Genomic DNA, 18,581 nt, shown 5'->3' with positions numbered 1-18,581 from the left:
TTTTTCTCACTTGGTTCCATGATCACTTTTGAAATTACACATAAAATTTGTTCGATACACATTTTACTGTGTAATAGTGAATTTATACCTGATATCAGATTCTTAGGAGCCATTACTTTATTGTTACTACCTTTTTAAATGGGTCTTTCTCTTTCTTTTACAGCATATACAGCGTTAAATGTTATATCCTTGATACATAGTATGGAGCCTAGTGTATTGTCAATAAATATTTGTATAATTGATTTGAACTGTAATTAGAGTTTATATGAAAATCCATTGGATCTGACAAGTTTGTGGAAGCTTTAGGCCTTTTTAAAAACATGGGCTTAGCACTGAATTATTTATTTTCACTTTAAAATTTTTCAGCTGTGAGCTGTTTGATCTTTTGCAAGAAAAATGATGTGAAGCTTTTCCCTCAACTCTTTTTTTTTACTCTGAACTAATTTTATGTGGTAATAATTTACATTTTAAAACAGCTGATTTTACTGAACACTTAACATTTATGCTTGCTGTATTTAATTTAGGATATGAAGTTGGAAAATAAACCTAGAGTATAAACGCAGTAGATTTTTCTTAATAAAATATTACTGTTTTATTCTTTACTATGATGGACATTATTGGGACTGGAAAAACTTAAAAGTGGGATGTGAGGCATAGTTGGTAGTAGTGTATCAGTATTCTCTGTTTCTAATGGTTTTATTATGGTTGCAGGAAAGAATCTTGTTTCTAGGAAATGGACACTAAAGTATTCAAGGGTGGCTGGTCAGCATGTTGCCAGCTTACTCTCAAATGGTTTAAGAAAAAAATGTCTTTTTATAGTAATTAAAGTTGCTGACTAAGATTGTGGTTTGAAATAAATTTAAAAAAATTTTTATTGTAATTGTCACGTTCTATCTTTGAGCTTTTAGGACAGTTTACTGAAAATACTATTTTATAGTAGCTGTTACACACACATATGTTGATTATCTAATAAATGTGTATGCTGTTTCTATTTTAGGATACATTTTTCTTCATATATGGGGATTACAGCCCAGTGAATATTTCTTTATAGTAGTTAGTTTTTTCTTTATGTTAGTTAATTTTTTTCCTGATAACAAAAACAGCTATCAAAAATAGAAATTAAGGAAATGTTCTCTGAAGAAGTAGGTTTATTATGTTCTTAACTAAAGTATTCATTTATAATTATGGCTGTCAGATTTTATTTATTTATTTGACAGACAGAGATCACAAGTAGGCAGAGGCAGGCAGAGAGAGAGGAGGAAGCAGGCTCCCTGCTGAGCAGAGAGCCTGATGTGGGACTCAATCCCAGGACCCTGAGATCATGACCTGAGCCGAAGGCAGTGGCTTAACCCACTGAGCCACCCAGGCGCCCCTTTTTTAGTGACTTTCTATTTAGAATAATGTTCTGCCTTATATGGAGATGTGGTTAAATCATTCAATGGATTTTTAAGGTCTTCTGTGCAGACATTTTTTTCTTTGTTTTGATTCATTGCTACTAACTAGTAGTTGCCAGGGATTAGGGACTGGGCCCATGGGATAGGAGGGACATGGGTGGGTATATAAAAGGACATCATGAGAGATCCTAGTGATGATGGTACTATCGTGGCAGTTCATGTGTCCACACATATGTAGAACTAGTACACAAACACAGACATAAACTCGAGTAGAAGTGAAGAGAAAGCTGAATAAAATTGGTGAATTTTATGATGTCAGTACTCTGTTGCAGTATTACAGCTTTACAAATTGTTATCATTGGAGGAAATTGGGTAAAGTGTCTAAGAGAGTTCTCTTATTTCTTAGATCTATATATCTGCAGTTAACTGGATAAAATTTTAATTAATAAAGAACAAAGACATTAAAAAAATTTTACTAATCTTAAGGAAGATTGCCATAAAAATAAAACTGAGAATATTGTGTAATAAAAATATTTTCCCCATATATATAAGAACACTTACTTTCCTCCAGAAAGTATCTATCCTTCTCATTAATGGCTTACATAAAGAAAGTTTTCCACTTACTTCCTTACTTTTTTCCCATGGATGAGGAATTAAGTCTTAATTATAACATGGACAGATCATTTGGGATTTGAAATGACTTATCAGCAACACAGTTAAAACTAAATCAGGGAATAATTTATTCCATCAGTTGGATGGATAAAATCTGTGAGGTATATAATTACTTTGTTGTTTTTAACACTGTTAGTTTAATTTAGGTTAAAAAGTTAGATTAATTTTCCCTTTTTTTTTTTTTTTTTTTTAAAGCAACTTAACCTACTAAAAGCTAAACAGAAAGCTTTGGTGGAACAGATGGAAAAAGAAAAAATACAAAGTAACAAGGGATCATCATACAAACTTCTGGTAGAGCAAGCAAAACTAAAGCAGGCTACCTCAAAGGTATGATCTTTGCTTTTTAATGTAATTATTTTGGGATGATCACTTTCCTTTCTAATATTTCAATTTAGTTAAATATTTTTAATAACAATTAAGAAACTTAAGGTTTTGTTATCCTGCCTATGAATGAAAAAATCTATTCTAAACCATTTTTTTTTTTTGAGGGAAGATAGCTTTTAACTCAAGGAAATATATGATAAATGTGGACTTACATTATGTTTCCAAAGTGCTCCCTTTAAAGTCGATTGTGTGCCAGTAAATTAAAAATGAAAGATTCAAGGAAATGTACAGTTTTCTTAATGTGTTCTTAAGTGAAAATTAAATCCATTGATTTGGAAATAAAATTTTAAAAAATACAACTTAACATGTATTTTTTAATTTGGGGGAATAACACATGTAGCAACTAGTTTTGTTTATTGTGTTTCTATAAATATGAGGTTATATTTGTTCCATCAGATTTTGAGATAACTTGAGTTAATACTCTATACTTAAAGTTGTGTTACATAGGTTTCTTTATCCATCCACTTTTTATGAATAGTGTTTAGAATACTTTGGTAATTTTTATTCAAGATGTTAGATTTGACCTAATGCAGCTTTAATATAGAATTTCACTTTTCTGAAATTCTGTTATAAGTCTAGTACCTTACTCTAAACAGGACTTTAGGCATATTGGTCAGTGTAATCTTATGTTGAATCTTATGGTTTATCTAAAATTTTATTCCTTAGAAGTTGTGAATTTCCTGAGTGAATATTTTCATTCCATTAATAAATTTATACTGGAAGAATGTTCATTTGGCAAACACTGATTTAAATACTATAAATTTTTCTGTGTAGCACTTCAAGGATTTAATTAGGTTACGTCGGACAGCAGAATGGTCCCGTTCTAATTTAGACACAGAAGTTACAACAACAAAAGAAAGTCCAGAGATAGAACCACTTCCATTTACCCTGGCCCATGAACGTTGTATTTCAGTAGTGCAGAAACTTACTCTGTTTCTCCTCTCCATGGATTTTACCTGTCATGCAGATCTCTTACTGTTTGTTTGTAAGGTAAGTAAACTAATAGGCATAATTTATAATTACAGACTGAGAGGGTAAGAAAAAGAAAGAATGCATTCTTTAATTGGTTTTTGATTAAGAGTAATAATAGTGCTTTTATTGGTTTTCCTTTATGTAAGTAAGATTTTTAAAATTATGCCTTGAAAGGCTTAAAAAATATTTTGTCACACTTCTTAAGGGATATGATTTCTTAGGAGATGTGATTTATATTTTAACCTAGTTAAAACTAAGTTAATGTAGATTTGAAATGTATATAAGGTGGGTATGTCTATCTGCAAGCTCCTTTTTTTCTCTTAATTAAAATAGGAAATATACAAATAAGTTTCAAATTATGGTAATGAAAGTGTTTTAATACCCTGAAGGCTTTTTTGGAGCATATTCATTGTTTTTAAAAAATAATTTAACTATTCCACCAAGAAGGGTTTTTTTGTTCATTTTGTTCATTTGTTTTTAATTACTTTTCCTTCTTTGAGAGAGAGACACACACACTCAGGAGCTCTCACATACATTGTGGGGAGGGGCAGAGGGCAAGAAGCTCAAGCAGGTTCCCCCCTGAGCATGGATCCTGAAGCAGACTGCTCTCAGAGCCCAGACTCATGAGACTGTGACCTGAGCGGAAATCACAAGTCAGACATTGAACCGACTGAATCTCCCAGGCACCCCACTATTCCACAGTTTTTAATTTTAATATTTGATCATGAAAATACATTTCTTTGTATTCCCTCTCAAGCAATTATTATTTTTTTTGAAGCAATTATTTTGATGCCAGAAATGTATCTCATCTTTGAAAAGTATTATTCCAGTAGTTTGGTTTTGGAGAAAACATATGTAATTGCTGTAATTTCATAAAATGTATTGCAGGTTCTTGCACGTATTGCAAATGCCACGAGGCCGACTATACATCTGTGTGAGATTGTCAATGAACCTCAGCTGGAAAGACTACTATTACTTTTGGTTGGAACTGACTTCAATAGAGGAGATATATCTTGGGGTGGTGCTTGGGCTCAATATTCCTTAACGTGTATGCTACAGGATATATTAGCAGGTTTGTCCGGATTTATTTTTTAAAGGGTATGTCCAAATTAGCTTGTCATAGCTTGAGTAACTAACATTTAAAAGGAACTATAACCTCCGAAGTGAAAAAGGTCTATTTAATGTTACTGCCTTAGCAATTACTTAGAATTACTTTTGTATTTAACTATGTTGACAGTTGCATAAATGTTAAGTCTTTGTGGAGGAATTAGGTTGTTAAAGCACAGTAATATTATAGCTAGTTGGTTTCATTATTAATATCAATAATGGGCTGCTTATCAGTACTTTATGTGGCCTTGAGGGCTCTACGTGCCTTAGGTTTTTCATCTGTAAAATAAGGACAATAAGAGTACCTTCCTTCTAAAGTTGTTTGGAGTAAGCGAGTTAGTGTATGTAAAGTAATTACAGTAACTGCTGTTCATATTACACATTTTCTATAAGCATGGTATTACTTGTCTTTAACATTTGAAGGTCATGCAGTGGGTCCTAGCATTTCCTTAGGTAGGTGGGGAATATTTTGCCTCAGATTCTTTTATAGTTGGTAGCACATACATGCCATCATTATCTAAACTGGAGGAAAAATATGTTGTCATGTGTTTTGGAGGTCTGTTAGTAACTTACTCAGACAGCTGTGACTCTTTTCTTTCATACAGGGGAGTTGCTGGCCCCAGTAGCTGCAGAAGCCATGGAGGAGGGAGCAGTGACCGATGACGTCGCTGCAACAGCCGGGGACTCTGATGACTCCCTACAGCAGTCTTCCGTTCAGTTGCTGGAAACTATAGATGAACCTTTGACACATGATTTAACGGGTACGTTCCTTAAATTGTGTTTTATTTAAGATAGTCTGAGTGTGGTGTTGTTGTTTTTTAATAAAAATATATTTCAAAATTAAGAATTTTAGTGAAGTAGATAATCTTCACAGTTCTGTCTTAGGGCTTTGGCCTTAGTAACCAGATTGGTTAAATATGATAAATACATTTCAGTTAGATTCTCTGAATGAATTCTTGTTATAATAAAACACTGTCCTTTCATAATGTCCTAATTATTTTGATATGCTCTGATTTGGCTATGTTCAAGAAAATCTAGAAAACAGTTAAAGATACTCATTGGTGAAGATAGCAAGGTTAAAGGCTCTTACTCTTTAAGATCCAGCCTTTTTGGTGTATTTTCTTTCTTTGTTTTCTGCCTTTTTAAAAACTGTATGTGTATCTTAGCATATGCAGTCTTTGCTCCCTTTTTCTTGAATAGAGTGTTTTAGTTACTGCTGTGTGTGTTGCTGGGGCTGTGCTTATTTCATCCATTGGTCACTTCTCAGTCTTAACGTTCTCTCATAATTTTATCCTTTTTATGTGATATTCCCTTTATCTGAAATAGATTTCCTTCTCTTATTTGCAAGATGAATTCCTTATCTGTGATTCACAGAAAGCTTGCCCTCTGCAATAAGCTTTTTCCACCACCACCAGCAGCAGTGTTGGAGACTGCCTTTGGTGCTGCCTTCCACTCTAGATGGTTTCTGATAGCACTCACCATGCTGTATAGTTGATTTAATTTCTATAGTGTATCTCACTCGGGACTTAGATTACTTTATTGGAGAGCAGAAATTTGGTTTATTAATCTTCACATACTCATACCCTAGTACAGGCTGGCATGTGCTAGGTGTTCTATAAATATATGTTGAATAAGGGGTGAGAAGAATGGGAAAGTAAGGTTTATTTAAGGCATAGAAGTTTAGTTATGAACTTTGAGACATCTCTGAGAGCAAAAGAATTTCTAATTCAGAATAGAAAAATAAGGTGATTAGCAGCTTTTCCTATAGGAACTACCAGGTTGAGAGCGTGACTCTCTCCTAACCCTATGATGGCGTGTGCTCATCACTGATATCAGCGTACTCTGAAAAAGGGGAATCATCTGGCAAGAATGTTACTTTGCCTCCTGTGTTCAAGGCTCCCATTTGACCTGATCTTGTGAACTTTGTTCATACCAGCTTGCGCAAAAACAGCACACAGCTGTTAGTGAATTAACAAGTCGTAAACCAGTGCTGAGTCTTGGGATACTGGCAGAGTTCGAGGTAGTGGGACTCACTGTTCTGCCAAGGGTGCTTTTAGAAGTATGTGTTGTGGGGCATGCATGTTTGCACCAGACAAAATCTGGTGCCGTTGGCATCGCAGAGTGAACATGACACGGAAATGATATGCCATTTGCTCTGCCCAGGCTGCCTTGGCCTTACCAGCACAGGTCATTTCTAAAAGTCATGGTATTGAGGAAGTTCCCGAACTTCCTTTGGTGTTTGTAGATAAAGTTGGTGGCTGCAAGAGGACCAAGGAGTTTAAAAAACTTAAAGCCTAGAATGGTATCGGAAAAGTCTATGATACTCTTAGTGAATGAGAGCTGGCAAGAGCAAAATGAGAAACCATCATTGTATCCAGCATAGGGGATCTGCATCATCTATAATGAGGACACTGGTATCATCAAGGCCTTCAGAACCATCTCTGGAATTACTTTACTTAATGTAGGCAAATCGAACATTTTGAAACTTGCCCCTGATGGGCATGTGTGATGTTTCTGCATTTGGACTGAAAGTACTCTGCAAGTAGACCATCTCTGTGGCACTTGGAATAATTCCTTCAAGAGGAATTACAACCTTCCCACGCACAAGATGCTTAATACACTACTTAGCAGAACCTTGAAAGGCCCAGAGATCCAAAGAGCCCACTGAGCACCGTGCCAGGGGATTCATTGCAGAGTCCTGAAAAAGAATCCACTGAAGAGCCCAAGAATCCTATTGAAGCTAAACCCCTGTGCAAAGACCATGTGCCAGAACACCATTCCTTGCCAGGCTAGTCATAAGTTCTGGATGGATAAGGTGGCAACAGCCTCAGAAGCCGAGTCAGATGAGAAGAGTGTTCCAGGTAAGAAGCCTGTGAAGGGGAAGAAGGGAAAGAAAGCTGTTAGTGTGAAGGGTGTGAAGAAGCAGAAGAAACCTTTTGCAGAAAAAAACAAAAATGAAAACGCTGCAGCTACCAAGAAGCCAGCAGCTGCGAAGAAATCTGCAGAAAAGAAACCTACTATAGAAGAAAAGCCTGCTGTATAAAAACTGAAATTTGTTTTTTGTATAATTGTCAAATCATTTTGGATAGCTAATTTGAATAAAGATGATCAAAAGCAAGAAAAAAAAAGGTGAATAACAGTCATATGACTTAAATTCTTTTTGCTTTTCCCTTTAATACTGGGTATCATTTTCTGATTGTGGATATAAAGCAGTGCTTTACATATTGGAGGCAGTAAAATGAGTAATGTGCATTCTAGCAATGGGTAATGTTATTTTCAGTAACAAAGTTTATGCAGCCTAATTCAGTAAGAGCTAATTCCATGGTCTTTTTCCCAGGGAAATCAAATATTACTGCATGGTGTTTTTACTTGTATGTTCCAGAGTGGTACATTTGTATACTTACTGATGTTTAATTGTCAACTATAAAAATTAAGAGATTTTTAAAGCAATAGAAACATGTCACATACAAGTAAAATAACTTTTTCTATAAATAAAAGCAATATATTGGTTACATTTCATGTTGCATACTCTCTCAAAATCATTTTCAATTATTTGAAGGTGCACCTCCTCTTTCTTCTTTGGAAAAAGATAAAGAAATTGATCTTGAGCTACTTCAAGATCTAATGGAAGTTGACATTGATCCTTTAGATATTGATTTGGAAAAGGATCCTCTTGCAGCCAAAGTTTTTAAGGTATGATTCTCTGTTCTTTGCAATTAAAATATTTCATTTTATACTTTTGGCTTAATCACTTAAAACAAAGTACACATATTTATCATGTAATGCAATCCATTATTCAGTGTTCTCAAAATTCATTATTCTGCTATAGGCCCTTTGGTAATTTTTTTATAATACCAATAGAATAGAATAAGGAAAAATTGTACCCTTTTATTAATGTTGCCACTATTATTGTCTTATATATTAGTAAGAACCAGTAATAGGCATGGGGAAATTTAGTTATAGGTTACTAAATTGCAAGCAGCATTTAAGCCCCTCTAAGGCCAATTTATTTCAGATTCTACTTCTGTATTAGCTTCAATGTTTTCTGAAAGAGATATACCCCTAATATTTTATATTGCTGCTTTTTGTGTAAGAGATTTTTTTTAAAGGATGCTGATTTTATCTCTCGGGTTCTAAATAAATAAGGTATTTTAAAAGTTTGGTATAAAATGAAGAAGAATATTACTGTTCTATTCCAATAGATCGTTAAGATCGTATGTATGTTTTAGTGATTTAAAGGGTAGGGAGAATGTTTATTTTGTAGCCCTATTTGAGTTTAGAAAGTGTAAATAATGTCACTCTTGGTGAAGAGGTAAAATTAACCACCATTTTTTTCCACTCCTTTAAGCCAATAAGCAGTACATGGTATGACTATTGGGGTGCTGATTATGGCACCTACAATTATAACCCTTACATTGGAGGTCTTGGAATTCCTGTAGCAAAGCCACCTGCAAACACAGAGAAGAATGGATCACAGACAGTTAGTGTTTCAGTATCTCAGGGTAAGTGTGTTCAATTTTAAGTCATGCCACTGTTTTTCTTGTTCTTCGTCTTCTTTTTTTAGAGATTTTATTTATTTATTTGACAGAGAGATCGCATGTAGGGAGAGAGGCAGGCAAAGAGAGAGGGGGAAATAGGCTCTCTGCTTAGGCAGAGCCCAATGTGGGGTTTGATCCCAGGACCCTGAGATCATGACCTGAGCCAAAGGCAGAGGCTTAACCCATTGAGACACCCAGGCACCTCAGGAAGCACATTCTTCCAGAATTAGGAAATTAACATTAGTACTATAACACTTACACTTCATTCAGGTTTCAGCAGTTGTGTTTAAATAAAGTCCTTTATGCAAAGGGATTCAAAGCAAAATGATGCCTTGCCTTTAATTGTCATAGATCTTCAGTCTCATTCACCCTGCTGCATTTCAGAGTTCATTTTCATGGCCTTAATGCTTTTGAAGATTCCAGGCCAGTTATTTTGTAAAATGTCCCTCAAAATTTGTGGTTGTGTTGTATTTCCTCATGATTAGATTGTGGTCATGTATCGTTACCAAAAGTGTAATGCTCAGGTTTTCTTAATGCATTCTGTTAGTTGGTTTATGATTTAAATTTGTTCCCTGATCAGTGATTTGAAGTTTAATTACTTGATTTAGGGAGATTTGTGCCAGTCTTCTCCATTGTAAAGTTACTCTTTTCCCCTCGGTAAAGAACTTTTGTGGATGTGGGTGAATGATACTTGGAAACTTTTTTTTTTTTTTTTAATTAGTCTATTCATTGATTTTTAAGTACATCCATGGTTTCCTGTTTTATTCAGTGGATCATAATCTGTTATTTATTTTGCTTAGTTTTTATTAAAGTAAAATACAACGTAAAATACACCATTTTAACCATTTTTAAGTATTCAGTTCCATGGCATTAAGTACAATTACAGTGTTTTCATTTTTTGTTTTGATGTTCTGATTGTCCCAGATTTGACCAGTGGGATGTATCTCCCTTTGCTTATCTGTCTCCTCTTTCTTTGAGCACTTCCTTGTTTTCTGGCACAAAAAGATGCCCCAGGCTCATCATTTCCTTTTCCTTCCCCAGACTGGGAATTAACTACTTCAGCAAGGAGAAGGTTTTTCAAAACCTTTTAATGGAAGAATGTGATTAAGAAACCAAAATTTGGGTGCTAGGTATACTTACTATTTTGGTGGCTGTTTCTCTGCCCTCTTGGGGGACAGATCTAGGGAACATGTGTGTTTATACACATTTGCATCTGTATTTCTATATCTGCCTTTTTATCTAGAGTGCTTTGAGTTCATGTCAATATATTTGACTAATCTAACTCTGTAGGCTTCATTTTACTTTTTTAATTTTTAAAATTTTTAAATTCATATTCCAGTTAGTTAACATACAGTGTAATATTACGTAGACTTCATTTTAACCTACTCCCTTTCCATATTTGTATCTCTTTTCTCTGACCTTGAGGAACCTGGTTCTCATTATCCTTAACTTACTCCATTTCATTATCATTACTTTATTTAGCCTCCTTTGCACAGATGTTGTACCTGCTGTGGCTGATACTCCCTGACAGGTTTTCTAACATGAGGGCACACTCTTTACCCTATTTTGCATTTGGATGTCAAAATTTTATTGTAGGAAGTAGGCCATGAGTAACAATTAGCAAATAGCTCTATTTCTTTGAATCGCTTTTTGTAGCCCTAGATGCTCGCCTTGAAGTTGGACTTGAACAGCAAGCAGAACTTATGTTGAAAATGATGTCTACTCTGGAAGCAGATTCCATTTTACAAGCATTAACAAATACATCTCCTACCTGTAAGTGAAAATCACCATTCTTAGAGTATTGCCATGAATCATTTATCTCTTAATAATTTTTTAGTGCATTCAGCAAGGACAGATTTTTAAATTCCATGTGTGGTGTGAGTCTGAGTGGGCTACGTATATAGCACTTCTCCCTCACCTAGTTAGTAGCAAGTTGAGAAAAAAGATAAAGTATTAATTAATAAATTGGGGAAGTGGAGGGGGAACAAAATACCTCCATGTAGTAGTATGCTTACATTCAGTCCAAAAACCTGAATGATGTTTTTGTTATTGTGTTGTGAGGTTAATGAGTTGTCTGCTTAGCTAGCAGTTAGCCTGGGAGTTCATTGCATTATATCCATATTTATGATAAAGTGGGATTTTACATACAATAATTGCCCCTTTTCTGGGAGAGAGACATTTCAAGACCCCGAATGGATACCTGAAATCACAGATAGCACTGACACCTATATATACCATATTTTTTTCTCTATATACATACCTTTAATAAAGTTTGATTTATAAATTAGGCACAGTAAGAAATAAACAACAATTATAAAATAATTATAATCATATATGGTAGTAAAGATGTGACTGTGGTCTTTCTCAAAATCACCTTTCTGGTGGTGATATTCGATAATAAAAGCCTGCATGATGAAGTGATGATGGAGGTGTTGCGATGGGGTGTTAGGCTACTCTTGACGGGACTGCAATGCCTGCTGATAACAGAAACCAGAAACCATGGAGAGCGGAACCCCAGATAAGGGGGCACTACTGCAGTGGCGTCTTTATCGTCCTCAAAAACTTAGAATGGAAGAGATATCTATGGGCCTTATGGAACTGCTGAACTGAGAGGATTTACTACCTAATTATGTACATCAAAGGAAAGCAAATGTTTAATAAAGAACCAGATAGTCAATATTTTAGGCTTTCTCAGCTGTACAGTATGTGTTGTAACTACACTACTCTGACTTTGTAGCAATGAAGTAGCCATACTCCATATCTAAACCAGTAGGCCTGCCTGATACAGAAGCTGTGAGGGAGGCAGGCGGCCTGCCTGGTTTGATCATTAGGCCGTCGTTTGCTGAAGTAGAGCACTAGACTGGGGTAGATTGCCTCCTGTCCGTGAAGATAGATAGCAGCCAGTCTCACAAAGACAGAAGATTGAGGAGCTGTGCTAAGGAGATAGTGGTGTTCTTATTTTTCTTAGGCCTACAAATTATTGATCTTCTCTGGAGCATGGTGAGTAAAAGGGTAGATGTACTAGTTAAAACCGTGGGAGCGCATCATGTTCTTCCCCTGTGAAAGGGAGTTCATGCTGCATTAGAGAAATTTGGGTTTGTAGACATTTCTGTGTCAAATTGAGTTCTTTCACTTTGTAGTTATCATTTATTTCTTACCTTAGGCAGTGTAGAGAAAAGTGAAAAACTGAAGAAAAGGTCTAGTGTTCTATGATCCTGGTATTGGTACACTAGTATTATTGTATCTTATCTCTTATATATGGTGGGATCTCTTTTGTTGGGCCAGCCTCTCCACAGCCACAAGCAACTCAGTACTGACCTAAGTAGTCCTTTTCTTTGATAGACATTTCTTGTTTAAAACAACTTATTAGAAGATGATTTTGTAATTTTTATGTTTCTCTTCATATTATGTCTTTTGATTATTGTCCTGTTCGGAACTATGTCCCCCTTTTAATATAATAACTCTTAAATATATGAAAAACCTCTCTTAGAGCTCATGTAGTTCTCTCCTCCCCATGAATGTATACTCATTTATTAGTTTGGTGTGTGACTTGGACATCAGAATTTTTTAATGCTTTCCAGATAATTTTAATGTATAATCAAAGTTAAGAATCAGTGGACTTGAGTCTAAATTATTCTAAAACTACTTCCGTAAGAATTTGTCAAAATTTTATTTTTCTTCCTTTTCCTAATTTATTAATTAGAAAAACATAGAAAATAAAAATTGCTAGAGAGTAAGGTTTTGTTCCTTTGATGGACCAATGCTGTGAATTGGGGAACTTCTCTCATTGGTGATTATCTTTTTGACTTTTGGGTAATGTTGTAAAAACAAATTTTCAAATAATATAATCATCAACCATTCTTAGGAATGCAATTAAAAAGTTTTTTAAGATTTTCACTTACCTGTACATACTAATAGCTAGTGAGCATTTCTCCTGATACTTTGTGATAAAATCATAATTGTGTTTAATTTTCAGTATCACAGTCTCCCACTGGAACAGATGATTCACTTCTAGGGGGTTTACAAGCAGCGAACCAATCCAACCAGCTTATTATACAGTTATCATCTGTCCCAATGTTAAATGTTTGTTTCAACAAACTTTTTTCCATGCTTCAAGTCCATCATGTGCAGGTATGACTTCAGGAGAAATGGTGTATCTTTACACGTTATTGCCAGCCTAGTAAAAGATGAAAATAACTGGGGAGATCTTTCTCAACCTGACAGGGATGATTTATTCGTTATTTCAGATGGAAAAATATTGGATATCCTTTGGTAACCACAGATACTCAGTGATAGGTTATTTATAGTTTTTATGATTTTTAAGATTTATTACTGTAGTTCCGGTTATATGTTTTACATACACCAGTATTTAAAGATTTGAATCACTTATTTTAATTTAGAAAACTATATGTATTAGGTAAATTATAAATTTTAATTAAGTTTGAATTTTGTTTCATCAAGAATTTTAAGATACATTTGCTTGCCAACTGACTTGAAGTAACCGGAAGAAATATTTAATAGAAAAATTAATTACTCAAAGGAATTCGTTTGTAAGATTTTTGTTTAAATAGTATTTCATTTATAATGGGTATTTTTGTTTGCCCCCCCCCCCCCCCGGTCAATTTTTATCTTTTTCAGTTGGAATCACTTCTCCAGTTGTGGCTTACGTTGAGCCTGAATTCTAGTTCATCTGGAAACAAAGAAAATGGAGCAGACATTTTTTTATATAATGCTAATCGAGTACCTGTCATTTCATTAAATCAGGGTAAGATTTATTAGAAGGAAAATTATTAACATAGCATAAATAAACCTAAAAGGCAACAGTTAGGTTAATATTACCTAATCTTTGTCATTTGGTTTATAATGTTTTAGTGGGAAAAAACCTTTTTTTTTTATACATTGACTTAATAATTTTCAGGAAAGAGAACAAAAAACCTTTTCTCTAGTTTGTATTATCTTGTGCCCATGTGTAACTAAAATTTGCAGTGTTAATCTTTGTATTTCCAGAAAATACCATCTTGCTCATGAGCTGTTCTGTTGGCACTGGTATTTCACAAAAATGTGAATCAGCCCCAAGAGAATTGATAACTTGGAGAAGGATGTCCCATTTCCTGTGGAAATTGTATTAGTTAGCTTTTGGGGTTTTCTTGTTTTTGTTTTTGACAAATCCACGAGTGAAAATCATGGGAGTAAAATAATATCCTTTTTCAGAAATAGAATTAGCCTTTAGTTCTGGCTGCAGAAATCTTTTTTTGATACATTTTAAGAAAAGTATAAGCGATCATCTGTTTCTGGTGCTTTCTCCCTTTCAGGGGTGCATTCTGTATTTTGCATGGCTCTCGTAGCCTTGTCTTTCATCCCAGTGACAGCCCCACTGGCTCACACTGTCCCACTTATATCTGTGTTGTCTTGGCAAGAGCCAGCCCTGGTAATTAGTGGGTTTTTCTCTCTTCCACTGCACTAGTAATAATTATAAACTGTGCTCCCATTGTTATTTTCAACTTTGTTATTGTGAAAATGTTACACATAAACAAGAGTTGATGAGTAAAAAGGTAAATAACTCTTCATTATTGTGGTTAGATATCTGGTTCATATTCACATTTCCAGTTGCCTCAACTGTTATAAAATTTTTAAAATTTCAAATGGGATTCATATAAGATCCATGTATTTTAATTTTTTCTTTACTCCCTCTTAATGTGTATAGGTTCCCTTCATGTCTTTTTTATCCCCTTAACAAAGCCATTTATCAAAGAAGTTTGGTCTTTGTCTTTCAGGATTTCCAGGGTCCTAATTTTTAGTGATTGTATCTTCATGATATTCTATCGATTTTCTATAAATTGGAAGTTAGACCTGGAGCTTAATCTGATTTTTTTTTAAAGGCAGTTTCCTAGGTTGCTTCTCTTTTTACATTTTTAAGACAGTGATGCTCATGCCATTAATAATTCATTAGAGGCTTCAAAATGGTAGTCTAATTCTATCACTTTATTTTAATTGAAATACTTCCGTAAAGAGTAAATCCCTTTCATAGGCTATTATGTCACCCTCTGTTGGTAGTTTGTATGATAGAGAAAGGGGAAATGCCAGATTTTTTTTTTTTTAATTTTTAAATTGAATTGGTTCACAAGCAGTCTACATGCATGATCATTTAATTTCTTTAATAAATATCTGTATAAGTTTATGGTTTAAAAAATTTTTTTTGTTTTAGTTACAATTGTGCTTATTGATGTTGAAATTTTGCCATTTGTGGCCAGTGATGTGCTCCTTTATTAATTGTTGTCTTTATATACATATTATGCTTTTGTCAGCTTTCAGTGTGATAAATATTCAAGTCTTTGTGTATTTCAGCCTGAAATCTGGAGTCAGCCATTTTTAAAGGGGGTCTTTAGAGCAGAATCTGGGCTGTATTATGTTCGTGCATTTTGAATAACTTCTTTGGCTTCTCCAGCTGCCATAAGTACTTTGGACTCAGACCTTTGCTCCGGACATGGTGCCTTGTGCTTCACAGTCTAAAACTTACAATAACCTAATTATTGTAGTTTGTGCTTTTGTTGCAAAGTTGCATTGGTTTTCAGCGGTGTTACCTCATTCTTGTTTTTCCAATCCGCTCTTCTATTTTCAGGTTTTGGTCTTGAAGAATCTGAAGATTTTTAGTAAAGTAATCTATGTTGTGGTAGAGGTGCCTGTAGTTAGAAAAGGACAACACTTGTGAAAACAGTTTATATGTTGTGGGCTGAGCTTTAAACTTAGCCATAAAATATTATTAACTCTTAATTTTTAGAGATATTTAATGGGGAATTCTTTTCATTTCAATGTTTTGAAGACACTGGGTAGTGAATTGATTGAAAGAAACAGTGTCATAATTTTACATTTACTTGTTTTATTTTTAATTCTTAATAAATGTATGATTTTTCCTTAATTAAAAGTTCTTCCCCTTTTTCTTTTCTCTCTAGCCTCAATAACCAGCTTTCTCACTGTGTTAGCTTGGTATCCCAACACTTTGCTCCGGACATGGTGCCTTGTGCTTCACAGTCTAACACTTATGACAAATATGCAGCTTAACCGTAAGTGCAGACATTTATTCCTTTAAGCCTCGGACCTATACCTCTTTATTCTTACTCTCAGATTCTTAAGATTTTTCCAAGAAGCGATGCAGTCATGAGAAGATGAAGTTCCTTATTTGACTATACCTCTCCTGATTTTGTTCTTACGTATCTTAGGCTTTGTTCTTACTTTGATAATATACTCTCATCTACCAGCATGAGTTCTAGCATGGTTTTGCTTTCTAAAAGCTTACTACTTCTCAAAATGAAACTGATTGCTTTTAGAGTACAAAAATCAAATGTTTACTGTTTTATGTTATTTTTTAAGTAGCTTTATGCTTAAAAAATTATATATTAAGAACAAGCATGATTAGTTTACCCCATCTAAAAGCTCTATTCATAGAATATAATTGCTTTTTCTCAGATTGTGGTAATAGGTTTTCTGCTTTCCTTATTCCACCCCATTTTCTTCATTATAATTAAGATAGTAAAATAATTTCTGCATCTTTTTGGCTAGAACTTTTAGTGCTTTTGAAGGCTTTATGTATCCGGAAGTCATAAAGGTAATCCTACATTATCTTCTGTAGTGCCTATTAGTTTTATTTTTCACATTTAGGTTTGGGTTTTATTTGGGATTCTTGAGACTGTTGTGAGGTAGGGATAAAAGTTCACAGTAGACAGTAAAGACTAGCCATTTATGAATTGAAATCATTCGGTCTATACGTTATGATAAGAGGCGGGTAAATTTCATCCCCATTCTGTTTGAGATTAATTTCATTAAATAGAAAGCTCTGTCACATTGATAAAATGTGTCATTTTAAATCACTGTTTAGCATCAAAGTGCTATTCCTTTTTTTTTTGGTCTGGAATCTGTTCTCCAAATACGGGATCAGAAATATCAGTGTCTCATCATATTAAAGATAGATTTAACTCAAAGGATATTTTATTCCGTTCAGAAAACTGGTGTGTTAACGTGTGTATCATTTAACAGTGTATAGCCATTATACTACTGATGTGCAAAAGTGAGTTGTTGTTCCCTGGATTTATCTTAGAAAGGGGGCTCCTGGGTGGCTCAGTCATTAAGTGTCTGCCTTCAGCTTAGGTCATGATCTCAAGGTCCTGAGATCAAGCCCTCCATGGGGCTCCCTACTCAGCGGAAAGCCTGCTTCTCCTTCCCCCACTCCCCCTGCTTGTATTCCCTCTTTCACTTTGTCTCAGTCAAATAAATAAATAAAATCTTTTAAAAATCATTAAAAAAAAAAAAGATTTACTCAATAAGTAGACCCCTATTTCTGAAAGAGGGAAATTATTACCAAGAACAGGCTCATCAAAAGGTCAGTATTTAATTACTTGTTTTCCACTTGACTGTATACTAAATAAGATGCACATTAAACCAGCTATTTTTAATAGATAAGAGAAGGAAGATGGATGAAAATAGGGAATGAGTCCAACTTAGTCAATACAGTAGAAAATCAGACCCTTTTAATAAACTAACTCTCAGGGTGCCTGGGTGGCTCAGTCTGTTAGGCGTCTGCTTTTGGCTCCAGTCATGAACCCTTGCATCCCTTGCATCTGGCTCACTGCTCGGCAGGGAGTCTGCTTCTTCCTCTCCCTCTTGCCTCTTTGGTGTTCTCTGTCCTCTCTCTCACTGTCTGAAATAAATGAATAAGATCTTAAAAACAAAACAAAACAAAAAACCCCTAATTTCCAGGAATTTGTGAGTTTTCCTTGAAACCAAAAGAGACTTTATATACTCTATTTCTTTCGTTTAAGGGTCCATTTGTAAAAGGCTTTTTTTTTTTTTTTAAATGTTTTATAGCGGGTTCAAGCAATGCCATCACAACTCAGGAGAGTACTGCTCATCTGCTGGTTTCAGATCCAAACTTGATTCATGTCTTGGTGAAATTTCTTTCTGGCACCAGTCCACATGGAACAAATCAACACAGTCCGCAGGTACGATGACTTTTGAAAACTAGTGATAGACTATTCAATAAACACTTTCGTAAAGATAAACTTAATGTACCTAATATGTAAAATTTTTATTGCTAAGGTATTGTTAGTATTTTATGTATTAATGTAATATAAAATGTTTTGTATAATATATAATAGCTATATTGAAACTGAAGCATAGGAGGTAGTATATTTTCTTTTGAATTTTTACTGGATTTTTATGTAGGTATGTATTTTGGGCATTAATTTTTGGATGATTTAAGAAACATTCTGAAAAAATACCTGAAAGGGAAGCATTTCAGAAATTTTAGAATGAATAAAGGTTTTACAAATAATGTACCATTTTAATGACCTCTATGTCAAGATTGGTAATTTACCTAACTTAGTTATTTTGAAATATTAAATATATTGTTGAACGAAAAAATAACAAAAAGTATTGCTCAGAACTTCCAAACATTTTTAGTCTTACTGTAAGCTTCATTTATATCAATTAATGTCTTGCTGTTTGTAAAATATTTCTACTT

At 34.3% G+C, this 18,581-nt stretch overlaps 1 protein-coding gene and 1 pseudogene across 7 annotated transcripts in view; both read left to right on the top strand.

The window, feature by feature from the left end:
- Positions 1-18,581, top strand: part of BIRC6 (baculoviral IAP repeat containing 6) — a 233,083-nt gene that overhangs the window by 115,445 nt on the left and 99,057 nt on the right. For all 7 annotated transcript variants that reach the window (XR_006386023.1, XM_044261802.1, XM_044261801.1 and 4 more), the window contains 11 exons: positions 2,262-2,393; positions 3,225-3,440; positions 4,311-4,494; positions 5,135-5,290; positions 8,089-8,222; positions 8,878-9,031; positions 10,724-10,840; positions 13,044-13,198; positions 13,706-13,832; positions 16,018-16,128; positions 17,927-18,060. Coding sequence is in view for 6 of the 7 variants with exons in the window: in XM_044261802.1 (XP_044117737.1) it covers positions 2,262-2,393; positions 3,225-3,440; positions 4,311-4,494; positions 5,135-5,290; positions 8,089-8,222; positions 8,878-9,031; positions 10,724-10,840; positions 13,044-13,198; positions 13,706-13,832; positions 16,018-16,128; positions 17,927-18,060 (1,620 nt within the window). In the remaining variant the exon portion in view is untranslated. The remainder of the gene's footprint in view (positions 1-2,261; positions 2,394-3,224; positions 3,441-4,310; positions 4,495-5,134; positions 5,291-8,088; positions 8,223-8,877; positions 9,032-10,723; positions 10,841-13,043; positions 13,199-13,705; positions 13,833-16,017; positions 16,129-17,926; positions 18,061-18,581) is intronic.
- Positions 6,339-7,572, top strand: LOC122915842 (annotated as a pseudogene).

This window comes from Neovison vison, chromosome 8 (genome assembly GCF_020171115.1).
Source record: "Neovison vison isolate M4711 chromosome 8, ASM_NN_V1, whole genome shotgun sequence".
Classification (NCBI taxonomy): domain Eukaryota; kingdom Metazoa; phylum Chordata; class Mammalia; order Carnivora; family Mustelidae; genus Neogale; species Neogale vison.
This window is presented reverse-complemented; position numbering and strand designations above follow the sequence as displayed.